We start from the raw sequence: 26416 nt of genomic DNA, 5'->3' as shown, positions 1-26416 counted from the left end.
CATAACGCAATGGGTTTATCTAATGAGCAGTCAAACCAGGGAAGTCCTGATTCCTAGTCTGTGCTGATAGCAAATCTTAACTGGGCAACAATAGGGGCACTATAACTGGTCTCAATAGCACTGAGTTAGGAAGGAGGAAGGGAAGAAATCAGAGAGGAGTCTCATTTCTAATCACTATTCAATGACCAACGATGGAAATGTATGTGTGTGGACAGCATGAGGACAGGATTGACACCCAGTCATCGAATACAGATCCAGGTCGAAGCTATCAAGTGGATTTGGTATGTTCATCCTATCACTGGGTATTCTTCATGTGTTAATCTAAACAATGAGTATCAATAGCCAAGACCAATCCTGTCTTAACTAAATGATGCACACACGCAGGAGTCACTAGATAATGATTTGGAGTGAGTTTCCTCCCTAATCCAGATATGCTCAGGCCAATTGTAGTGAATTGTAAACAATTTTACAACATCAAGTTATAATCCAGCAATTTTATTTTAAATTCACAAGCTTTCGGAGGCTTCCTCCTTCGTCAGGTAAATGTTGTAGTGACCCTACCATCACCCCAGGTGAGATTAGCTAGCCCAGCACAGACTGTGAATGGAATCTAGGGTTTTCCTGGTCTGTGTGGCTTAGCTACTGGCTACTTTCCCCACTACGCCATTACGGAAGGTTAAGGTTTTATCAATCCCCAGGACATGCACAAGTGGAGAAAGTTGATGTTTATTAAAAATTAATGTTAATTTAATGCAATATTTTCAACTGATAAATATGGACCATTGGTAAAAAGTAACTCTTAAGTGTTTTATAACTCTTGGTGTGTTATAAATCAGTAATTCTCAAAAACTTCTCAATGTTGAGGGCCGAATACTGATTATTCTTCTCTATTGCTCAAACCATCCAGAACACAAAGTACAACTGAAGAAGCTAAAATCTGGTTTGAATGGGGTCAGCTGTTTTTTTGTAGTTTTAGTAGCACATGCATAAGGAGAAATAAAAGTAAAATTCACAAATTTGTGTTATCGGTTTTATTGACCATATATTTATCAGTAAGTTATTGTTCACAAGTTTTAAAGGGACAAAGGTAACTATTCCTAGGAAAACAGTGAATGAAGAGAAATAAAAGCAGGTAAACATGTGTCAAACCTGGACAGAGTATAATACTCCCATTCTCAAACATGCTGACAGATTTGAGTCTATTAGAGGGCTTCCACCATACTTTAAAGTCACGATTCTGGTTTTATTTATTTTAACTGTTTGTAGTTACAGTACGCCAAACGCCTCAGAATCAATATTCCACGCAGACTGACACAGGCTCATGGGAATCCATCATCATCATCTTCTGCCATTTCTTTCGCAAATTCCAGATCTTGCTGTTCCCTCTCTCGCCGCTCCTGTAAGGCAGAGGGACATTTGAAGGTCTTTGATCTGTACATTACATTCATGAAAATTCATTTGAAAGAAAACAGGCTTGTATTATGTAGCACTATGGCTCCGTATGATGTTTCTTAGAAATGTTTCGAAACACTTCACATTCAATTAATTACTCTGAAGTGTAGCGACTCTTGTTACGCAGGCACATGCTGCAGCTGGTTTGCATGCAGGAAGATCCCAAAAGCTGCAATGAGATGGATGACCAGTTAATCTGTTTTTTATTTGGTGGTGTTGAATGGGGGAGGGATTGAGAGAATTCCCTGCTCTTCTCCAAACAGGATCTTTAAAATTTATCTGAACCACCGGAACAGGAAAATGGGACTTTGGTTCAATGTCTCATCTGAAGGACGGCACTCCCAACAAGTGGCATTCCCCCAGTATTGCACTGGGCTGTCAGCCTCTGTTACGTGCTCAAGTCTTGGATTTGAATCCACCTTCTGACGCAGAAGTGCTACCAACAGAGCCAAGCTGGCACCTAAAAATCGAAATCATCAGCCATAAGGTCATCAATAGTTTCTGACCCCATGGTGCTGACGTGAAATATTCCATTTAGTCCACGGTCCCTGTTTGAGCCAAGTTTATTTTAAAAAAACCTTTCTGAAATGCTTCATTCAATGCAATTAGGTGACATGTTGTAAATATCTATTACAGAACTTATTTTCACTGATGTGTAATATACTAAACTAGACTGTGAAATAATCAAGGACAATAAAATGTTCTCATTACATAGTCACCCTTAGATGGTGGTGTTGAGAGAATAAAAAGTCAAAAACAAATCACAATCATCTACGTTAGTAATGCCCCGATTGATCATTTGAACAGTCACAGCAACACGGTAATGTTTTGGGCAAGAGAGGGCTGGCCCATCCTTCCACGCCTATTAGTATCCTTCCTCTGATTCCAGAATTAATGGTCCCCCATTCCCTTTGCTAATTCATCCAGTCCCTTTTTAAAACCTGCCATGGTTTTCCGTTCCACCATCATTACTAGTAATCTATACCACAATTCTATCATATAAAAAAAAAATTGCTTAAATTTCCTAATTTTATTTGACACCCGTAACTTTAAACTGTGTCCCCAGTCCTTGAATCTGTGCCACCAGAAGAACTTTCTTGAATCCAAAATCTCCATGCCTGTAAAAATCTTACAAACCTCTATTAAGTCTCCCTGATCTCCACAGAGTGAAGTCCCAGGGCACAGTCTTTCCTTATAATTCAGCCCTCTTAAATTCAGGAGTTAACATCATAGCCACATTTTATACTCCCACCAATAATTCTACACCATTCCCATAATACAGAAACCCAAACTAAGTACATTAATGCGGCATTACCAAGGTTCGACAAAACTTCACTATCAGCCTCACACTTACAAGTCACACCCTTAGCTGTGCATCCCAATATTCTATTTGCTTTTTTTTATTGCCTGTGAAACTGATTTTAACAATCTATCCATCAAACTCCCCAGATCTCGTTCCTGCTCTGTTACTGTAAGCTGTGTTAATTGTATCTATATGATTTATATCAATTAGTGTTAATTATATTCAGGTAGTGTGTATCAACTGGGGACTCTCTTGTATCCATTTATACAAGAGCTTATCCAGGGGGTTTACAATGGGTAATGTGGGGCTCTGTGAATAAAGGCTTGGAAGCAACTGAAGACCAGGCTCTAATATTGTATCTTTCACCACCAGGCTATCCAATTTATTACAAGCTGGTGATCACTTAATATCCACTCCACATCCGCACTTCTACCTAATGTCATGACTTGGACTGTATTATTTTGAACTCCACCTGCCGCCTAGAATCATAGAAAGTTTACAGCACGGAAGGAGGCCATTTGGCCCATCAAGTCCGCGCCAGCTCTATGCAAGAGCAATCCAGCTAGTCCCACTCCCCCATCCTATCCCTGTAGCCTTGCAAATTTTTTACTTTCAAAGGCCATGACTGAATCTGCCTCCACCACCCCCTTAGGCAGTGCATTCCAGATCCTAACCACTCGCTGTGTAAAAAAGATTTTCCTCATGTCACCCTTGGTTCTTTTGACAATCACCTTAAATCTATGCCCTCTTGATTCTTGACCCCTCCACCAATGGCAACAGTTTCTCTTTATCTACTCTGTCTAAGCCCTTCATGATTTTGAATACCTCTATCAAATCTCCTCGCAACCTTCTCTGTTCCAAGGAGAACAACCCTAGCTATTCCAGTCTATCCACGTAACTAAAGTCCCTCATCTCTGGAATCATTCTAGTAAATCTTCTGCACCCTCTCTAAGGCATTCATATCTTTCCTAAAGTGCGGTGCCCAGAACTGGACACAATATGCCAATTGTGGCTGAATCAGCATTTTATAAAGGTTCATCACGACTTCCATACTTTGGTACTCTATGCCTCCATTTATAAAGTACAGGATCCCGTATGCTTTTTTAACCGTTTTCTCAACCTGTCCTGCCACCTTCAACGATTTGTGCACAAAAACCCCCAGATCTCTCTGTTTCTGTACCCCTTTTAGAGTTGTGCCCTCTAGTTTATATTGTCTCTCCTCGTTCTTCCTACCGAAATATATCACTTCGCATTTTTCTGCGTTAAATTTCATCTGCCACGTGTCCGCCCAAACCACCAGCCTGTCTATATCCCCTTGAAGTATATCACTATCCTCCTCACTGTTTACTACCCTTCCAAGTTTTGTGTCATCTGCAAATTTTGAAATCGTGCCCTGTACACCCAAGTCCAAGTCACTAATAAATATCAAGAAAAGCAGTGGTCCCAGCACCGACCCCTGGGGAACACCTCCCTTCAGTCCAAAAAACAACCGATCGCCACTACTCTCTGTTTCCTGTCACTTAGCCAATTCTGTATCCATGTTGCTATTGCCCCCTTTATTCCATGGGCCGCAATCTTGATGACAAGCCTACCATGTGGTACTTTATCAAACGCCTTTTGAAAGTCCATATACACCACATCATCTGCATTGCCCTCATCTACCGTCTCTGTTACCTCATCAAAAAACCCTATCAGGTTAGATGAACACAATTTGCCTTTAACAAATCCGTGCTGGCTTTCCTTAATCAATCCACACTCGTCCAAGTGACTGTTAATTCTGTCCCAGATTATCGTTTCTAAAGGTTTGCCCACCACCGAGGTTAAACTGACTGGCCTATAGTTGCTGGGTTTATCCTTACACCTTTTTTTGAACAAGGGTGTAACATTTGCAATTCTCCAGTCCTCTGGCTAGGGATGTTTGGAAGATGATGGCCAGTACCTCCACAATTTCCACCCGTACTTCCCTCAGTAACCTAGGATGCATCCCATCTGGACCTCTCTGTCCGTTGACCTAGCCTGCCCAAATCCCTTTAATTATCACACAACGGTTACCATTACTGGTCACTGCACCCAATTTGGTGTCATTCACAAACTTATGGAGACCTTGGACAATACTTTATCTTCTAATTTATAAAAGAATTTTAAAGCAGCAGTCCCAACACTGACCCCTGACCAAAGGCACCAGCAACTAGTTCCAATGTGACACCTCCCCACGCTCTATCAACTTTGCAGTATACTTTGAAGTTACGCATCAACCCAGCCTAATACACTGACATCTATCCCATGGGAACTCACCTTGTGTGAATCAGACTGTTATGTTGGACACGTGCCTTTCCGAAATCCAGGTAGATAACATCCACTTATCAAATAGATTTGTAACCTCCTCAAAAGAAATCCAATGAATTGGTCAAACATTACCTTCTGCAGCAATGCTGGCTCTCTAATCAGTCCTTCCAGATGATCTACTATGTTATCCCCCATCAAAGTCTCAAACACTTTCCCCATAATCACATTTGTTACTTTCATCAATTGAAACCTCACCTCAGCTGACTCCAGGTCTTTGTTGTATGACTTGGGTGGGAATCGCATTGCCTGTAAAGCAAAAGTGGACAGTTGAGATTTCTCGGGGTTAGAAATGATAAACGTCTAAATAATAAGTCCGTCTTTATATTCTAATACAATAGGGAACATCCTATTAGCTCTAGAACCACAGCACTGGACTCCAGTCTCCAGTCAGACCTGATTGCCTTCCATCACAAAACTCTACTAGCTCTGAAACGGGTTAGTAGATCGAGTACTTTGTGGCTACAGAATTCTCACTCACTTCAAAGAGAAGGGAAAGCCAATAATCCGAGTACAGCCACACACAAGTGGCATTGGGCCAGACAATGCTAGTCTTCAAATAGGAACATTTTATAGAAAAAGGCATCAATGTTGGCAAATTAGTAATTTGAAATAATCTTGCCACATAATCCTTTTGCTGAACAGGAATATTTTTGTGAACTAGACATTAGAAGTCAAAGAATAGAGACAGTTGTTAGAGAATCAGATTCTAACAATTCCATATAAACTGCACCAAGTGGATGTTTTTTCATTTTGCACTTGGATGGGTTCCTTGCTTATGCTTTCACTCTTACACGCACTGCACAGGCTTCAGATCTACAATCAGACAGAAACAATGTGAAAGAGCAATTGTTGCTGAGAAAAGGACTTGGTCTATGTGAACATAAACCCAAACAGTCAATGAAATAAGACGATGGACAAGTTAATCCAACCATAAATTAAAAAAGTTTGAATTGTGTATCACTCCAATCTGAAAACTGTTGAAAGAGGTAATTCTAAATTTATGCCAGTCATTGTTGCTTTTTCTTATCTTAAACATTCAATTAAATCAACTGTAGAAAAATGCCCATTGGGTTTCTGCCTTACTTTGACAGACATGTTGTGGATATCCAGACAGAAGGAGATTCTCTGGTGGAAAGCCAGCTGAGGCTCCCTTGTGCCATAAATGTCGATGGTCTCTTTAGACTGGACGTATCCTCTCTCATGGTTAATACTGGCCTCAATCACTCCATCACGAATGGCCTAGTAAAAAAGAATAGATTAGAATATTTTTCCCACTTTCTCCCTTCCTCTTCTGAAAGTGCTGTTGCATGCTGGGATACTGTTTCACGAGTGCCAGCAGCCCCTCCACTACTTCACTTAAGTGGCCACTCTTCATGTGAGAGCCTAGAAAGTGAATGTTATCAAAGCGTTCAACTATGCAAGACCATCACTGAGCCCAATCCTGTCCGGACCTGGCATCCCCACACACCCACTTTACAGCAAGAGCCACTGGATCCTGATCAGGAGCAGGAACCCTGGGATGATTTTCTCACTGCTTAATTGGAGGCCACTCTAACACCTTTCCTGGCACTATGGCGGAGAATTCCTCCCAATGCTCCCCATGACAGCCTCTCCCATGTGGCTGCTCAGTCTACCTGCTGAGCCCCAGTGCTGTGCTCACTCTAATCACTACCTGCCTCCAAGACTTTTAAAGCAAGAGTTCACTACTTGGGCAGCAAATCACAAAAATTTGCAAGGTGCAGTGTCGCAACAACTCAGTTGCCTTAACTAATGGAGAGGGAAGGCAGGCAAAGTGCAGCCAAGCCTCTGCTTATGCTGACTCTCTCGGTGATCAAATTCCACTCCATCTGATGTTCAGGAATTCACACAACAGCAGTTGAACAGCACCACTGTGCCAAGTACATTTTTCATACGTTATTTTAATTTTCCCATCACCCCTCCTCAGGTTTCGGTATCAAGTTCCATTCTCCAACCAGAAGGTCAGTACCCATTTGTGACTGGCTGCTGGGTGGTGATCAGACTGACCCAGAGAAGCCATTTCCCAACCCATAGGGAAGTTCCTCCCCCTTAGAATCTGGACCTCATACCACTACCTCACAGCACACTGACCTTCCAATCCACTACCCCACACATTATAATCAATCATAGAGACATTTGAGGAAAATTATAAAAAATCTTAAATATTTTTTATTAGAAAGTCAAAAATAGAAAATATACAGCAAGTCGGTCAGCCCTGAAATATTAACCAATATCTTTCAGATGCCGATTGACCTGCTGTGCACTCGTAGTAATTTGTTTTTATTTCAGAATTCTGGCAACTAGAGTTTTTCTTTATACCCCTCCTATTCAAGTTACCTTGGCAACTATAAACTCAGCATCTTCAGGGCTGTCCAGCTGCAGTTTCTGTGCTATGTCAGTGAGAGAGATGCGGGAGTAAGATAAACTAATCATCCTTACACCTGTAGGGGGAAAAATAGTGATTTTGAAACTTGCTTAAGATTCAAATATTTAAAATTTTAGGTATTCCACTTTTGTAGCAAGCACTAGCAAAACATGCTAAAGGTAGCAGGGCTATTTTTTTTTAGGTGGAGGGGGATTAAACAGAGGAGGGCAGTCTTACATGTGAGTCATTGTAGCAGATAGTCCTGTAGCTCACTAGGGGAGCGCATACACCTGTTCCAGGCCTGCTCCTGCACTCCCACCAGTTCTGGACTCTTGCCCTTCCATACTGTTTCCCTCCCTCAGGCTCTCAATCTGCCACTGGCCACTCGAATTCCCGGTCAGCTCCTGCCCTTTCTCTAATATTTGGATATTTTAAAATACTGTCCAAACTTCGCAAAGCTATCCTGCCTTACAAGCCACATTGCTGGAAGAAAAGGTCCCAATTTCTATCCTTATGCTACAGCAGCAGTGAATAAAACACCCAGCACATATTAAAATCAAATTTTCTACATCTGGGAACTTGTCCCATAAGTCACCGTGACTCCCGAGAAAGCAGAAAATTTGTATGCTGACTTGTCACACCTGGTGCTGCTGCTCACCAATACAGGCAGGAAATAGGCAACCAGAAATCAAACGTTAAATCAACTCGTAGGTGAGGACAGAGATGCGAAGACAGGCAACATTTTAATGAGAGAGAGAGAGAGAGAGAGAGAGACAGCACACACAGTGGCAGAGCAGGAGCCTGACAGAGGAGAGCAGCACAGCAGAAGCCAGAGTCAATTACCAGCCTGAAGCACTATATACATGCAAGTTCTTTCTTTATGACACTTTGAGACCTCATTATAAAGCTGGTAAACTATGTGACGTTCTGTCATCTGCTGCTGTTTGAAGGTAGGGTTTCGATATAGTTGTAATGTTGACCACCTTATACATCTTATGGATGTTCGGGCTACAAAGCAGCAGGGGATCATCTTATACTGGGTCATCTTAAATGTGAGTATATAATAATCGACATCCTCTTCCATGTTCTGACAGTACACTGTAAGCCTCAGATACACTATTCCACTAATGTGAATTTTTCCATTTCCCACACCATCTGTACCTGTGTCTTCCCTGAGTGAGACTGCCAGTGTAATGCCAAATTAGGGTAGTTGTGCTGTGGTCTCACATCCACCAGGATCTGGGTTTATATAACTAGCAATACCATTTAAAGTACTTATCGCAATCTTATATCAATCAGAGAGACCAAGTGTGCAGTAATGACTGAGACTAATGTATTTTGTGCTGTTCACATAAGTGCACTTTCTAGCATGGGATCACTGAATTGTGAGTAGAAACAGGAGCAGGAACATTGGCTAATTTTCCCTCTCCCTAGCTCAGGGACATTGAAGTCAACTGTAGCATCACTACTCCAACCCTAGCCGAGATCAACTGAATCGGCGTGGACTGAGAATCAAACCTGATCAAACTTTGTGGTCTGTGTGGCTCAGTACCACACTATTCAGAACATCTACTCACTGAGTCATTAGGAAACCCAACAGCTGACCAGTCTTCAGTGCCAGCCTTGATTCCCAGTGGTATTAGCATGATTGCTAGAAAAATGTGTGCGTGCAAAATATTAACTAAAATATGGCTTTCCCAAATTAGAAGGTCAATCAGGATTTGTAGCCCTGGGAGCAGGTGCTGAAGTAACTAAACAGGGAGCAGATGAAAAGACACAATGGTTAATATTTCAACACAGAATTCTGACCTGTTTTGATGACGTTGTGTCGCAGGCGGATAATCAGCGTGTAGGTGCCGTCAGTCTGAAACTTCTCTCCAAACTGCTCTAAAACCTGGTTAAACTTGGCCAAGTTCCCAGTACGCACAGCTGGGGGGGGGATGGGGACAAAAAGACAGAAATGTGAAGCCATTTGTCCTTATTGAGAACAGTACAAGTACAGCGTGTACAGGACAAATGATAAAGGATTTCATTTTAAATGCAGTAGCTTTTAAACAGAGTATTTGTTTATTAAAATATAAGCAGCTCAAGGAAAAGATCCGATTAAAGTATGGCAACTGGAGCATACATAGAGAGAAAAAAGCAAACCTTTTTACAAAACACCAAAGCAAATGCAGTGAAGAGTATTAAAGAATAATCTTGCTCAAGTATCGATTAAAACAAATTAAAATTATTACCACTCATTACAATAATATGATTGAGATCAAGTCTGAATTTCCAAGATCAAAATTTTAAACCATATTAATTTTAGCATTACTGAAACTCGATGAAGGTATGTGCTTTTGGCACCAAGTGCCATTATCACATGCTTCCAGTACAAGACAGAGGCGGCTTAAAACGTCCTCAATTCAGGGTGTCAAAAGCTTTTTGTCTTTGAGAGCCCACAGTCATGTACCTTGGAGCCTCAGGGGGTTACAAATAAAGTTTAAATCCATGTTTGCATAAATTTGCATACATCTCAAGTTGCTGATAATTACAGATCTTACTGTTCTGATGTAGGATTTATCCAAGAGTGAGGCAACAGCACTAAAACAGTCCTTTCCAAACCTCCAATCCAAATGGGACAAACCAGCAAATAAGAAATACAAGCATAAATAGGACTGAGTTGCCTATGCCTAGACGCTAGATTTCCAGGATTCAGGGGCTGCACAGGTTGGACACCTGTAACCTGCAAATTGTATAATCTGTATTGTGTACGTTTGGAATGTGATATGACAACTGCATTGTATGTACTGTTGCAAATTTTATGAATAAAGTATATTTTTTGAAAAGAAAAAAAAAGTGTACCTTACCCTGAACCTTAGATTTTGCGTAAGAGGTATCCTTGTGGTCCCGCTGAGTGATTTTACCAAATTAGGGACAATTTGTCCTGTGGTTTCACACTCATTAGGATCTTGATGAGACTGTTCAAAATAATTTCACTTCCGGCCAAAAATATGAGACTTGCATCTCATCAATCTGGGCTGGTTTGAAAACCCCAGAAGGCAGAGGTTCTAATCCATTGTGCCTTCCAGTTCTTTTTTTTAAGACATGGAAATGCTATTGTCGTTTCAACAAACCAGCAGGTGGCTGATTTCTCTGTTGCTAATTGTGCTAAAAGTAAACTTTGGAAAACAAGAGCACACACAACTTCAACTCACAGGATCAGATCAAAATAATCATATTAAGTTAAACAGGTGAAGCCGTTACTATTTTAAACAGAAACTCCATCTGTTTGGTACAATACAGTGATTGTCTCAAAGATCAAAACGTCTAAACAAAAAAGACTGCTAACTCAACTTGCCTTAATGCTTAATACCTCATCCTTGCTTTGTGGCTAAACTACTTCTAACCAGAATGAATACTATCTCTTTACAGTATTGTGAAGAATTGCAAAAAGAAAATCAGATTGGAGATGGCTGAAGGGATTGTCCCATAAAGGGTGCAAAATATTTACATCAACTAGATGGCGTTGTAGGTAGCTTTGTAAATAAGTGCAGTGGTGACATCTAATGGACGCACACAGCGCAAACTACCTGCCTAACACACAAGGAAGTTTCAGGGTAACCGGCTTCCAAGGGAAGAAAACCTGAAATCTGCTTGAAATCTAAAATGCTGGTTTCTAGCTGCCTTGTACTGACCCTGAGTGAGCAGGAAGTATGGCATCAGGGACCTCTTGAGTGATGGTTGTCGGAACTGTAGCCTGTCTGGGATTTCACCCAATAGTAACTCCACCACAATCAGCAACTTATGAACCTGGTAATGAAATACACATTCCTCACAAAATTATTTTGTTAACACATTTATAGAGCCACCACTGTAGTTAAGATGAATATCATTTAAGGGAGAAAACACATAATTTTTTTAAAATTACAAAACTAAACAATAATTTCTTTTTAAAACAAAGCTATAAAAACAGAAGTTTTTAAGCTCACTGTTTGTTTGAAGCCAACTGCAGTGTGCTGAGGTGCCTTTCGCAGAGCGTTGGTCAGCGTTCTCCGTGCTTCTGAGTATTCTAACTGAATCGCTTTAATACGACCTGAAAGCAGCAAACATGATTTATTTTAAAACACAAAAACCTACTTGGGTATAGCAATAATATCCAAACTAGCACGTATAAAGTATGCAGTTACAGAAAAGGTTTCAGCGCAGGAAATAACTAATTCACTGACTGGCTTTTAGCTGGAACTGCAAAACATCTTTGTCACAGCCATTTGGAAGTTGCGTACAGCATAATGCATGACAGTATTACAGGAGTATTCACCAGCTGCCTATAGTCACGGAAATCCTGCCAAAATGAACAGTAATTGCTGGTAACGCTTCAAAAACTATGACTCACTCACAAAAAGGGAAAAAGGTTTTGTGCTGCGTCGTGACTGGGAAATAATTGAATGGGCATTTCAGAACACACGCTATCTCACAAATTTGTATTGCTTTCATTCCCTACAGGGCACAGCTGTTTAGCAGTTACTTCACGTTGCGAGATTGGAGTGAGCCTCACCAGTGTAATAAAGATATCTTGCCCACTCGTTGTTATTAGCCTGTTCTGGGAAAATGGATTTGGAGACGAGCTTCTCGGCCTGATCGTACAGATTATACTGCAGGTAGTTTCTCAATAACAGGTTCAGCAGAGTGGCCTGTCCATCAGCGTCATGGCGCAGGGTAGCTGTCCTCAAACGTGCATGCAAGAAACTTAGGGAAAAAAACACATCAATTACTCACAAAATCATAAAATTACATATGTAGTACTGCGGGACACAGTGAAGATACTGGCCACTCTGGTCTACCATAGTACGTATAGCATTTTTTTTTACTTTTCTTCCTTCCAATGAAGGCACCAATTCACGCTGGGATTTTCTCCCAGTCACCAACAAGATTCCAGAATCTCAGCCAAGGGTCACTTAGATGGTGAGTATTGAAGGACTAATTTATCTTGGAGATAGGCTGGGTTACCTTTCCTGAGTAGACAGTTTTCAGGTGTCAGCCTGAGCAGCTGTGGTACTCGACCCTGTTCTCTCTCAAGGATATCTCAGCCATGGAAAGGATGCAAACTAGATTCACGAGGACGATACCAGGGATGACAAGATACAGTTATGATTCCTGATAAACTGGGCTGTACTCATTGGAGTGGAGAGGGTTGAGGAAGATAGAATTGTTTAAGATTTTGAAAAGATTTGAGAAAGTAAATAGCAACCGATTATTTCCACTGGTCTGTGAATCTATAATAAGGGGCTGGCCATGGATAGGATTAGCAATGGAAGCACAAAGGTGGAAGGTTAGAAGAATCTTTTTTTATTAGACGATGAAACGCATTATGTCCAGTGGCTACTGAAATCAAGTCAATCATTTGAGAGGGAATTAAACACTTAAAGAAAAATACTGAAGGGGCTCCTGGAATTCTGCAACACACCAAGACCAATTTCTGCAACAACCCCACCAAATTTTGTAGCGAGTCTGCCCAGCGTTTGGGGACATTTTAATCTTAATCAATATTTTTAGGATACTGCATATCCATCATCTTCACCCCCCCCCCACTACACACAGCACTCCTTTGCCACTAATTCCACCCCCCCCTCCATTGACTAAACCACACCGCCTGTACTCAAGGTATTCAGTTCGACCCCGAGCTAGGTTTTATACCCCACAACCTATCCATCACTAAGCCCGTTTACTTCCACCTCTGCAACACTGCCAATACATTGACAATAGGGGGTACTGTTTGGAAAACAAGGCAGGGTAGATATTCTCAAGCTTCAGTATCATTGATCTCTAGAGGCTCTGATCAAAAGGCACAGGGAAACAGCAGGGAATTGGGATTATCTTAGATAGCTCTGGTGTGGAGCTAGCACCTGAATAATAGCCCAAATGGCCTTGTGCTGAAATTTCTATGTTTCTATGTATGTACATGTACTTTTAGCAGATAGCAATCAGGAGTGGGACCATGTCTAATTTTTTCTTCCCCCTTGTCTGGGGACATGAGCACCATGAGCTGTGGTGCTCCCACTACCAGACCAACAAACTCAGCACAGGGATTAAACCTGGCATGTTCCTGATCTCTTTACAGCTTAGCACCCATCATCTAGGGGTCTGATATGGTAACTTTTTTGATTGGATTATCAAGATGCACCAATCCACAAAACATTCCTTCATTTTTATTATATCTTGAATTTTAACAAATCTTTATTTTTGTGCTCAAGGGTCCAAAGTGAAACGGCCTTCTCACCTTCTGACTGCATCGAGCTTATTCAGGAATTCATAAACACGAGCATGGTAATAATAGCATTTAGCTGCAACCAAGTCTAGAGCCCGGCGATTCTGAGCAGCAATCTTTTGCATCAGATCATCTGAGCATTTCTGTGCCTGTATTAGAAAAAAAAAGAAAATGCCATGAGCACTGGATTTTTTTTGCCAACTTTCACTCCATTTTGAAGGTGCTAAATCCTACTAGAACCTTCCAGTATCACTCGATGGTCAGTATTTTTCAAACATGAGGCTAAACAGTCAATAGTGACAATCTTCAACCACTGAAGGTATCACACCCGAAACTGACCCTCGATCTCTGCGCTCCTCCAATTCTGGCCTCTTACGCATCCCTGATTTTCATTGCTCCATCATTGGCGGCCGTGCCTTCAGCTGTCTAGGTCCTAAGCTTTGGAATTCCCTCCTGAAACCTCACCACCTCTACTTCTCTCTCCTCTTTAAGTCTCTCCTTAAAACACACCTCTTTGACCAAGCTTTTGGTCACCTGTCCTAATATCTTCTTATGTGGCTTGGTATCAAATATTGTCTGATAACGTTCCTGTGCAGTGCCATGTGATGTTTTTACCAAGTTAAAGGCGCTATATAAATGCAAGTTGTTGTTGTTCTCACTTGATATCCACATATACACACACACTTTCCAGCAGGGATCAATGGACAATATTTCATGGCAGTGGGAATCCATGGATGATTTCCCCTGCCTTGCCCGGGGGCATAGAGGTCAAACGGAGTCATAGAATCATAGAAGTTTACAACATGGAAACAGGCCCTTCGGCCCAACATGTCCATGTCGCCCTGTTTATACCACGAAGCTAGTCCCAATTGCCTGCACTTGGCCCATATCCCTCTATACCCATCTTACCCATGTAACTGTCCAAATGCTTTTTAAAAGACAAAATTGTACCCGTCTCTACTACTGCCTCTGGCAGCTCGTTCCAGACACTCACCACCCTTTGAGTCAAAAAATTGCCCCTCTGGACCCTTTTGTATCTCTCCCCTCTCACCATAAATCTATGCCCCCTCGTTATAGACTCCCCTACCTTTGGGAAAAGATTTTGACTATCTACCTTATCTATGCCCCTCATTATTTTATAGACTTCTATCAGATCACCCCTAAACCTCCTACTCTCCAGGGAAAAAAGTCTCAGTCTATCCAACCTCTCCTATAAGTCAAACCATCAAGTCCCGGTAGCATCCTAGCAAATCTTTTCTGCACTCTTTCTAGTTTAATAATATCCTTTCTATAATAGGGTGACCAGAACTGTACACAGTATTCCAAGTGTGGCCTTACTAATGTCTTGTACAACTTCAACAAGACATCCCAACTCCTGTATTCAATGTTCTGACCAATGAAACCAAGCATGCTGAATGCCTTCTTCACCACCCTATCCACCTGTGACTCCACTTTCAAGGAGCTATGAACCTGTACTCCTAGATCTCTTTGTTCTATAACTCTCCCCAACGTTCTACCATTAACGGAGTAGGTCCTGGCCCGATTCGATCTACCAAAATGCATCACCTCACATTTATCTAAATTAAACTCCATCTGCCATTCATTGGCCCACTGGCCCAATTTATCAAGATCCCGTTGCAATCCTAGATAACCTTCTTCACTGTCCACAATGCCACCAATCTTGGTGTCATCTGCAAACTTACTAACCATGCCTCTTAAATTCTCATCCAAATCATTAATATAAATAACAAATAACAGCGGACCCAGCACCGATCCCTGAGGCACACCGCTGGACACAGGCCTCCAGTTTGAAAAACAACCATCTACAACCACCCTGTCTTCTGTCGTCAATCCAATTTTGTATCCAATTGGCTACCTCACCTGGGATCCCGTGAGATTTAACCTTATGTAACAACCTGCCATGCGGTACCTTGTCAAAGGCTTTGCTAAAGTCCATGTAGACCACGTCTACTGCACAGCCCTTGTCTATCTTCTTGGTTACCCCTTCAAAAAACTCAATCAAATTCGTGAGACATGATTTTCCTCTCACAAAACCATGCTGACTGTTCCTAATCAGTCCCTGCCTCTCCAAATGCCTGTAGATCCTGTCTCTCAGAATACCCTCCAACAACTTACCCACTACAGTGTGCCAATTGCTGCCCTGACTGAGATCGGTTAACTCAACAAAGACTGGGAATCCAGCCAGGGTCCTTCTGATCTGGAACCTATGGCTTAGTGCTACACCAAGTGGTGCCTTTATCCATCAGGTCTTTGGGAGAAGCTGGAATGTCTTGAAATCAAGGCTGAAGAACCACAGCACAAGCTGGATCAGAAGCTGCCAAAAGACGATGCTCTAACATTTTGTGCTCTTCCAAGTGGGGGATATCAGTGCTTAGAATGCAAAATGTTTGCATCAAGCACAGGTCAGGTGTAAAATAAAGCTCCTTTCACTGTTTTCCAGCATTTACATTAACTTTCACCTCAGAAGTGAAAAACTTTCTATTCTAGTTGAATTTTCCATTTGGTTGGAACTTCTTTGAGTGACACTGTGAATTTAGTGTCAAACTGAGGCAAATTTTGTGCTAGGACTCACAACTACTAAGATCCGAGTTGAAATTGGCCACAGTTTTATTTCATTTAGGATTTTTAAAGCTATGAGAGAGCAGATATTGCAGTAATGTGGACCAGCTTCAAACTCAGGTGCCAGTGGCAAACAGATTGTTAATTCTCTGCTTTGCCAGTTGACTGCATTTATAAAATAATAGAAACTAAAGTTGTAATGTGTGCACTTTATTCATCCAAATGTGGAGTCAGTATCTAAAATCCCAACAAAACCAGCACCCTTTCCTTGTGAGTACAAAGCAAGAAGCATGTTTTGATGCTCAGCATATTTGCTGATCAATCAGACTAGTTGGCTCATTTGGTAGCACTTTCACATCTGAGTCAGAAGGTCATGGGTTCAAGCCCCACTCCAGAGATTTGAGCACTTAATCTAGGCTGACACTTCAGTGCAATTCTGAGGGAGTGCTGCACTGTCAGAAGTGCCGTCTTTCAGATGAGATGTTAAATCGAGGCTCTCAATTTAACATCTCACCTGTGATGTGCAGGTGGGCATAAAAGATCCCTTTGCACTATTCGAAGAGCAGGGAAGTTCTCCCAGTGTCCTGGCCAACTCGTATCCCTCACCCAACACCAAAAGAACACATTATTGCATTGCTTTTGTGGGACCTTGCTATGTGCAAAGTGGCTGTCGCATTTCCCTACAAACCAGTAACTACACTTCAATACAATTCATTGGATGTGAAGTGATTTGGGTCAACCAGAGGACGTGAAATACACTATAGAAATGAGAGTGCTTTCTTTCTTTAACTGGTACAAAAAAGATAACGTCATTAAACTAAATTGTAAGCAATTTACAAATAAGTGGAACTTACAGCACTGCTCACCTAAGGTTTTATAGCATAAAAGTGTCTACTGAATGACTATCTCTGCAGTTGAAACTCACTCACCTCAGTGTATCGTTTATTGTTTGTCAAGTAAATGACTAGTAAAAGCTGCAGGTAGGCCTCTGCCTCAGGCAGAAGAGGTACCGAGGCTGCCTTCCCTGTCCGAGGACGAAACTGCACATCTCCCTCTGTATCCATGGGCTGAAAAAGAATGATATTCAAAATAAGGAATTGCTTGTTTGGTCACATAGTACATTATGCAGTTTTCAGCGCAGTAATTTTTATTTTACCAGTTACAAAATACAGGATATGCAAGCCTCCCAAATCTCGTTGGGTATTTTAAGGCTCTATGTGGTGCTACTTTTCTGTACCGTCCACCAACAAAGACATGCAGGTGAACTGAACAATGCATGGTTCATCACTCCATCATGTCAGAATGCTAACACCAACCTTCCAGAGGAAGGCAAGGCAAGCAGTTCATCCACACCAGCTCACAAGGACGAGGTCGTATAAGTTCTGGAAACATGGCTACTTACAAGCACATAGTATTTATTCAATAGATTGGCTATCTGATGCTGTTAACTTGTCGGCTACCTAAGGAGTTGAATCCTAAATTAATCAAATTAATGTATATCAATCCAATACACTGATCTCAACTGTAAATTCAGCAGTTAATGCTGAATTACGGCAAAATAACCGAAATGCCTTTGTAACCCCTTACTTATCGTCAATTAACCCTAATTAATAGTTATTTCAATACTTTCAATGCTTATGTCTAAGTGTTGCTAACCAAGGCTCTAAAGTTAATAAACAATTGTTAATTCATGGTTTTGTTGTCTGATTTCTTCTTTGATAATTGGTAAAAAAGGGTTAATTAAGTCACTCACTAGCTTGTGCGGATCCTGATAGGAGGTTAGTAGTGTAAATGCTAATATAATCCGAGCTGGTTGATGCAAGACAGCTTGGCGAGCCAAAATTAGGCGTCATTAACTCCTAGGCAAACCCCAGATGATTCCTTGACAAGGAATTTAAGGTGAAGGGGTTAAGGATTCGTCTGGTGCCCTTGATGAATTTCCCGTTCAACTGAATAGTTGCCTCCGATTCACACAGTGACACCCAATAAAGCATTCATATAACATTTAGTGCTCGACACTAACCTCCTCGAGAAAAGCCAGCAGGAAATCCCGCGTCGAAGTGTTTGACACAAAGAAGCCATTGATGGCCTTGTAAAGGACGGTGGGGTTCAATCTGCGGCAGGTTGAAGGAAGTGCTCGCAGAGCCCGCAGAACAAACCGTGGCTCTTTACTCGATACAGCTTTCTCAATCTGCTTCACATGTTCTTTGATATCTAAAAAAAAATGAATGTTTTGAAGATTATCTGTTTTAGACGACCTGGAATTTCATCAGTCTCTCTCGATTCCTATGACCTAGGTCCAATGTGCTGGTGACATCACTGAGAATTTTCCACCTTGCTGCATCTCACAAGGTTCCATTCTCCATACATTTCAGCGGGAGACAGACTCCTACAAATGTTTTAAGTATTATCTATCTTTAATTAAATTATTAAAGTCTTGCGTATTGCTCACAGTTCCTGCATCACATTCTCCCCATCACACTTTGTTGATAACATCCCTATTGTTGCAAAACAGTGCACCCTCCGATTCACCAGGAGCAACGCCACGGGAGATTGAACCCCCTGCACAGATTGCAGACGGTGGCGTGCAAGACATTTGGAACACTGCAGAAAACCAATTTTCTTCTCCCCTCCTCTGCCACAGTCACGGGCTCCTTGCTGGGGTACATTTCCAGAGCCACTTATTCACATAGACAGATTACATGAATATTACATCTATGAATCAAAACTCACATTTCTCTAGTGTTAAGAGAACTTAGAGGCAACAGCCCCAATGATTACTATTCTATGAAATACAGATTAACCTCTTCCCTCTGCAGGCTCCAAAAAAGTCAATTCTATCAATTCCAACCGATTATATCCCCAATAAGGGAATCACTCTGAAAGGATCCATTTCTAGGGCAAGTTGTTGCACTTTTTATCACAGGCCCAACCTAGGAATAAAAAAATTATACTTGGTCATTCTGGAGACATATTAATAGGTGGCCATCTGACTTGCTTCTGAATGCTACGTGCAACAGAGGCACAGCTCTATGAAGGCATCCTTCAGAAGATTGGCAGTAAACATTTTGTGGAACCAAGTAAAAAGGATGGGACATAATCACTAATACAAGAATACTTGAATTCCAAAACATTTGTAATGATTGGAAACAGGACTTTTGACTTTAACTAGTTTTCTAGAAATCACAAGAAGTCAAAATAAACTACCTTGTCAGTTCACTGCCGTTAAAAATATACCGAATTAAAAATTCTCATCCTCAAGTTTAAATCCTTTCGTGGCCTTGCCTCGCACCACCCCCCCCCCCCTCCATACTCTATAACCTCTTCCAGTCCTTCAACCAGCTCTGGCCTCTTGTGCATCCATCCCCCCTTTTGTCCCACCATTGGCGTTTGTGCCTACAGCCGCCTAAACCCCACACTCTGGAATACCTTCTCTAAAGCCCCCAGTCTCCAAGAACCCATTAAAACCAATCTGTTTGACCAAGCTTTGGGTCAACCATCCTAAGATCGCTTTCTTAGGTTTGGCGTTCATTTTATCGATTATGCCTCTGAAGCACATCATTGAATCATAGAAATTTATGGCACAGAAGGAGACCATTCGGGCATCGCTATATAAATGCAAGTTGTTATTGATGGGAACCAGATTATTTCCACACATCTTGCACAAACATAAAATGAGGTGAGAAATATCTCCTGTACTTCGTTGCTGCTAACAAGGTCGTCATCATTGGTGATATTATTGATAGAGTAATAAAGTATTAATATAGATCAGACAGATACAGTAGTGTACATGGGCTGATAGTTCAAATCCCACCGTGGCAAGTGTGAAATTGACGCCACCAAATCTAGCAATTTGTCGCTTACTGTAACCTGCAAAGATGATGAGGCACTTACTGTATTCAAACAGAGGCTGTTGCCAAGAAATATTGTCAGACTATTGTAGAACTCCAACTGGCTTACTAAGATAAACTAGTCTGGCCCACAAGTACCTCCAGTCCCATTGTGATTGATTCTAAATGACCTCTGAACATAGGAATTACTAGACGAAAAAAGACCACGGTCCATCTAATTTGCCTTCTACCATACTGATCGCATGATACAGCAATAATGGAGTTGTTGACTAAGGTGATTGGCAAAGGAACCAGAGGCAAGATGACGGGAATTTTTTTTTCCACAGCTAGTTGTTATGAATTGGGATGCACTGCCCAGAAGGGTGGTGGAAGCAGATTCAATAATAACTTTCAAAAGGGAATTGGATAAATTTGCAGGGCTATGGGGAAAAAGCAGGGGAGTGGGACTAATTGAATAGCTCTTTCAAAGAGCCGGCACAGGCACAATGGGCTGAATGGCCTCCATCCGTGCTGTATCATTCTATGATTCTATTCTATAACCATAACAATCAATCTCTATCAATTAGTCTACAACAGACCAAGACATGACGTGAGGAAAACTCCAGTGATGGAGTGCTTTGTGGCCCATAGGTCCAGTCACCTGTTTCCCAGGCATGCCACATTTACCACGTCACATCTCAAATTACTCATATACTGTGCCCCAAAATGTTATTTTCTGAAAGAAGTCTATCTAATTTGATCTACTGAGTGGGTAGACCTGAAGTGGCCTCCAATAATTCAAGGCGTTGGCCCGTCACCTTCTCGGGGCAACTAGGGAAAGGCAATAAATGTGGCCCTGCTTGCACCAGCCACAGAACAAATAAAAAAATGCCTCTCATCATGCTTTCCTGTCACAGCATTTGCTTCAGCTACCAATAATCTGCCTAATTAAAACCCATAAAAAACCAATTAAAAACATTTATTTTTAAAGTTTAAGGAAACGTTAAATTTACATTAACAAATAAACTATACAGCTCCTTTAACCACATTTTTCTCTCTGCCAATACCATTTTCCTAAATGCCCACCGTTTTCCTGCCCAGTGTACAATGTCTAACAATGTACACTGATGGGGAGAAAGGGTGCGCACATACACCATTCTAGTATTTAGATTGTAAAGAGACAGTAAAAACATTACAAATGTTAATCCTTCAGAAAGAAAAGGAAGACTTGCATTTATATAGGGCCTTTCACATCCTAAAGCTCTTTACAGCCAATTAAGTACTTCTGAAGTGTAGTCACTGTTGTAATATAGGAAACAAGGCGGCCAATTTTCACAGAGCAAGGTCCCACAAACAGCAACGTGATAATGACCAGATAATCTGTTTTTTTAGTGATGTTGGCTGAGGGATAAATATTGGCCAGGACACCGAGAACTCTTCTGCTCTTCTTCAATGGACCTTTTACGTCCACTTGAGAGGGTAGACGGGGCCTTGGTTTAACGTCTCATCTGAAATACAGCACCTCCGACAGTGCAGTACTCACCAAGTACTGCACCGGAGTGTCAGCCTAGATTTTCTGCTCAAGTCTCTAGAGTGGGATTTGAACCCACAACCTTCTAACTCAAGAGGCAAGAGTGCTACCCACTGAGTAACAAGAAAGAGTTTAACCATCTCCCCATGACATTCAACGACATTACCATCACCGAATCCCCCACCATCAACATCTTGGGGGTCACCATTGACCAGGAGTGTGATGGAATACTCTCCACTTGCCTGGATGAGTGCAGCTCCAACAACACTCAAGAAGCTCGACACCATCCAGGACAAAGCAGCCCGCTTGATTGGCACCCCATCCACCACCCTAAACATTCACTCCCTTCACCACCGGCGCACTGTGGCTGCAGTGTGTACCATGCACAGGATACACTGCAGCAACTCGCCAAGGCTTCTTCGACAGCACCTCCCAAACCTGCAGCCTCTACCACTTAGAAGGACAAGAGCAGCAGGTACATGGGAACAACACCACCTGCACGTTCCCCTCCAAGTCACACACCATCCCGACTTGGAAATATATCGCCGTTCCTTCATCGTCGCTGGGTCAAAATCCTGGAACTCCCTTCCTAACAGCACTGCGGGAGAACCTTCACCACACGGACTGCAGCGGTTCAAGAAGGTGGCTCACCACCACCTTCTCAAGGGATGGGCAATAAATGCCGGCCTTGCCAGCGACGCCCACATCCCATGAACAAATAAAAAAAGTCATGGCTGACACTTCAGGGTGATCATACCCTTGCAACCACACAGGGCACATCAGCAGCGAGCATCTAACAGCCACCGTAGAAATAATTTCTGGACTGAGAATTTGAACATAATCCATCCAATTTAACATATATACATTAAAAAATAACAGGCACGCTGCAACAATTTCAAAGCTGTAAATTAACCTCATGATTCAGTTGAAATCTTAAACCTTGGTAGTAAATCAATGATAGCCGGGTTGCTCTGCTTCATGTAGGTAAGAGGTGATGACAACCACATCGAAAGATTACTGTAGCAGGTTTGTCAAATGAAAATCTTCAACTGATTGGGTACTGATTTATTTCCTGGCATTCAAAAAAATATTTTAACCTGCTGTCTTACGGATGAAACGTTAAACCGAGGCCCCGTCTGCCCTCTCAGGTGGATGTAAGAGATCCCATGGAACTAATCGAAGAAGAACAGAGGAGTTCTCCCAGTGTCCTGGTCAACATTTATCCCTCAACCAACATCAGTAAAAAAAAAATTATCTGGTCATTTACCTCACTGTTGTTTGTGGGGCCTTGCTGAGTGTAAATTGGCTACTGCATCTCGCTACATTACAGCGGTGGCTACACTTCAAATGTACTTCATTGGCTGTGAAGCACTTTGGCATCCTGAGGTTGTGAAAGGTGCTGTAGAAACGCAAGTTTGTTCTTTCTTGCTGTGATCAGATCCTTCTCTCTGTCCTTAACCCTTTTTATTTGCACTACAATGGAATCTATTCGCATTATGTTTTACATACTCAGGGTTCCAGTGACATCAGCACCTGACAGCAAAATACCAACATCTAGGACACTCCATGCAATTGATCTGATTACTAAATGTTTATCAGCCAATAATCTGCAGATAATAAGCTGCCACAATCAAAGCAATTTTATAATATTTTTAAGAACCCTGTGCTGCCCAGCAAGGTTCTCTCTCCATAACTCCATTAGGTACAAGAGAGACAATACAATACAGTGCAGTTTACATATCATTTAACTCTCCAGTGTTCAATTCCAGCTTCCTGCCCTTAACAACTCTATATAGCGAATATTATTTTATCCTGGACATTTTGCCTTCCAGGGTGATCTGAACTAGCTCTCTGTGGACACTTCCACTGCTTTCATCTTAGATTATATTTATATTGATTTACATTGGTTAAAGCATGATTTATTTCATTTGATATTTACATTTTTACTCTCTGGGAAATCAGGCCCAGATCTCTGGCCCTAACCTCACTATTTATATGGTATATTTTACATTAATGTAAGTATATGTATATATGTCACTTTATAAATTTCAATTATACACTATTAATTATGTAGTCATCCTTACCCACCAGATTTATCCGATCCATCCAGTTCTTTGTCTCAAGCTCCATTATTTATAATGGATATTTTGAATTAGACTAGTTTATATTATTTTACAACATTGATTATAATATTTTACCCTCCAAGGTGATCAAGTCCATCCAAGTTTCTGCCCCTCACCCCACTTACTGAACATTTTAACCACCTGTGTATATATAATTCAGATCATGTTAATGTTTTATAATAATTTTGATCTAATTATATTTGATTTCCAGGGTGATCAGGTCCAGTTCTCTGCCCCTAACCCCATTTACTGAACATTTTAATGCACCAGTGCATATATAAAATTCAGATTATGTTTTATAATTGATCTATTTAGATTTTATTTCCAGGGTGATCAGGTCCAGCTCTCTGCCCCTAACCCCACTTACTGGACATTTTATTGAATCCGTGTATAGATAATTCAGATTAAGTTTGATAATAATTATAATTTATTTCCAGGGTGATCAGCCCCTGAACCCCACTGGGTATCTCGGATATTTTCACTTCAGGTGAGCGGGTTTATTCTGCCCCTGACTGTAATATTTTACCCTCCAGGGTGATCAGGTCCAGCTCTTTCTGACTCTTCTCGCCGGTCTCCGTCTGTTCGCTCTCGGGCTCCGCCGACACGTCTTTCATCTCCACATCGGGAGCCGCGGGGCCGCCTGCGGCTTTCCCCCGCTCCGAGGCCGGGTCCTTGGCCTCCTTGGGTTTGTGCTTCCCCGCCGTCTCCTTCATGCCGAAGCGGCGCTCACAACAACCAAAAAAAAAGAAGAAGCGGGGTGGGGGGAGGAGGGTGGGTGGTCGGCGAGCGGCCCGGAGCGAGTTGCGGGTTTCTCGGTTTTTTCCACCCGCCTTCTATCTCTCTCTCTCTCTCTCTTCACCCCACCCTCAGCCGGGTTCAGCGCTCTCTCGCTCTCTCTCTTTCTCCCCCGCCGCCCCTTCACTCGCTCGGGCACGATGACTGAGCACAAACCCGGGAGCAGGCCGCGCCGCGCCGCATTGCCTGCCGGGAAACGCCAGGCGCTCGCAATCCATCCGCGCATCATCCACCGCATCCCCCCCCCCCCCCGCAATCGAGCGCAGAGGATGCGGCCGAAAGATTAGGGGCAGGGAAAGCCCAGTTCAGTCCCAGGAAGCCCGTCCCTCAATTCAGAGAACAAGGTCCCTTTGGTCCAGTTACCTGGTGGCAATGGTTACTTTTTGAAGTGTTGTTATGCAGGCAAACCTGGCAGCCAATTTGTGCACAGCAAGATCCCACTAAGAGTAATAGGAAACAAAGGAACAAGAGTAGGCCATTCAGCCCCTCGTGCCTGCTCCGCCATTTGATATCTGATGGCTGATCTGTGATCTAACTCCATATACCTGCCTTTGGCCCATATCCCTTAATACCTTCGGTTGCCAAAAGTACATGAATCAATAAATGACCAGATAACCTGTTTTTGGTGGGGTGGGTTGAGGCAGGAATGTTGGTAAGGAGACCTGCCTGCTCTCCTTCAAATAGTGTCATGGGGATTCAGTTCTAGCACCACTCCTTTTTAATCTATACATAAACAACCAAGATTGCAGTAATCTGTGGTGATGACAGTGCCATTGCTATTCAAGCTAGTGACTTTTCAACCCTGGAAACTACACTCACTAATGATATGAAACTTATGGCGGAGAACTGCCTGAAATAGCGTCTTCAACCAAGTACCACAAAGACTGTGTCCTCTGGCATTCACTTGCACAACGCTAGTGCCTTCCGTGAACTCATTATCATCCTAAATGGGTAACTTCTTCAAACACGATGGGCACCTGTTTACTGTCACCCTCGCCAAGTCAATAACCTACAAAAACCATGTACTGAAAACTGCTGAGTCAAAACTCAAAATAACCTAATCGCCAAATTTGCCGGCTCTGCCTAGGAAGCAAACAGCTCCACTTTACACTCATCTGATCTTGCACTCTCTTATTGTGCTCCTGTTTGGGCTCGATCACCACACACTAAGCTGGTGGATACTCAACTGCACGCTACCATGCACGTTATGTCGGGAGTAATGTGTCCAACTTCCCTCCCATGACTATCAGTCCTCTGCAACACAGCCCCTCCACATTTTTGTCATACAAATTCAGTAGCAAAATAGCCCTCTTCCATTATTCCAACACTGCATCGCGTTACATGAAATGTCTGGTGTCCTGAATACAGTAATAGACTGTGTAACAAAATCATGTTGCCAATTCATTGATTTATTCTGCCCACCAATAGTGTGGGCTCTTTTCGAGACACCCAATTCGGTCAACCTTTCCTAATTCCTTTGACTTTTCCTTATCAACTCGCTGGTGTGTTCCACGGAATTCTCCGCACCCGGGTGACCCTAGAGAGGGAGCACGCGGTGTCTGCCGGTATGCTTGAGGCTTTCCGCGACCGGTGGGCACCGCAGGGACTGGAGTGCATCCTGGACCGACATAATAAAATTTTAATTTGACACTTATTTTTGGTTTTCTGCACATGAACACACCCTAAACCACCCCTTCTTATAAAAGGGGGGGCCTAAAACACAAAAAAAGAAAAAGAAACAAAAAAAAGCTCACTGGTGTGGAGAGTGGATATCAGATGCTCCTATAAATCAACATATCATTTCCAACCTTATAGATTCTATC

General features: G+C 42.2%; 1 protein-coding gene across 1 annotated transcript; it reads right to left on the bottom strand.

Annotated features, from left to right (window-relative positions):
• Positions 1–1016: 1016 nt before the first annotated feature.
• On the bottom strand, positions 1017–24782 carry psmd3 (proteasome 26S subunit, non-ATPase 3). Its single transcript, XM_067968868.1, has 12 exons — positions 24325–24782; positions 18338–18528; positions 17244–17381; positions 13747–13883; positions 12025–12215; positions 11459–11562; positions 11165–11279; positions 9294–9413; positions 7457–7560; positions 6185–6340; positions 5297–5347; positions 1017–1397 (listed from the first exon to the last, which is right to left on the bottom strand). Exons 1-12 carry the CDS (start codon positions 24509–24511, stop codon positions 1320–1322), a joined length of 1572 nt encoding a protein of 523 aa, XP_067824969.1. The 5' UTR covers positions 24512–24782; the 3' UTR covers positions 1017–1319.
• Positions 24783–26416: the final 1634 nt, after the last annotated feature.

The sequence above is a fragment of the Heptranchias perlo genome, chromosome 30 (assembly GCF_035084215.1).
Source record: "Heptranchias perlo isolate sHepPer1 chromosome 30, sHepPer1.hap1, whole genome shotgun sequence".
Classification (NCBI taxonomy): domain Eukaryota; kingdom Metazoa; phylum Chordata; class Chondrichthyes; order Hexanchiformes; family Hexanchidae; genus Heptranchias; species Heptranchias perlo.
The sequence above is the reverse complement of the archived record's forward strand: the minus strand, read 5'-3'. Positions and strand labels throughout refer to the sequence as shown.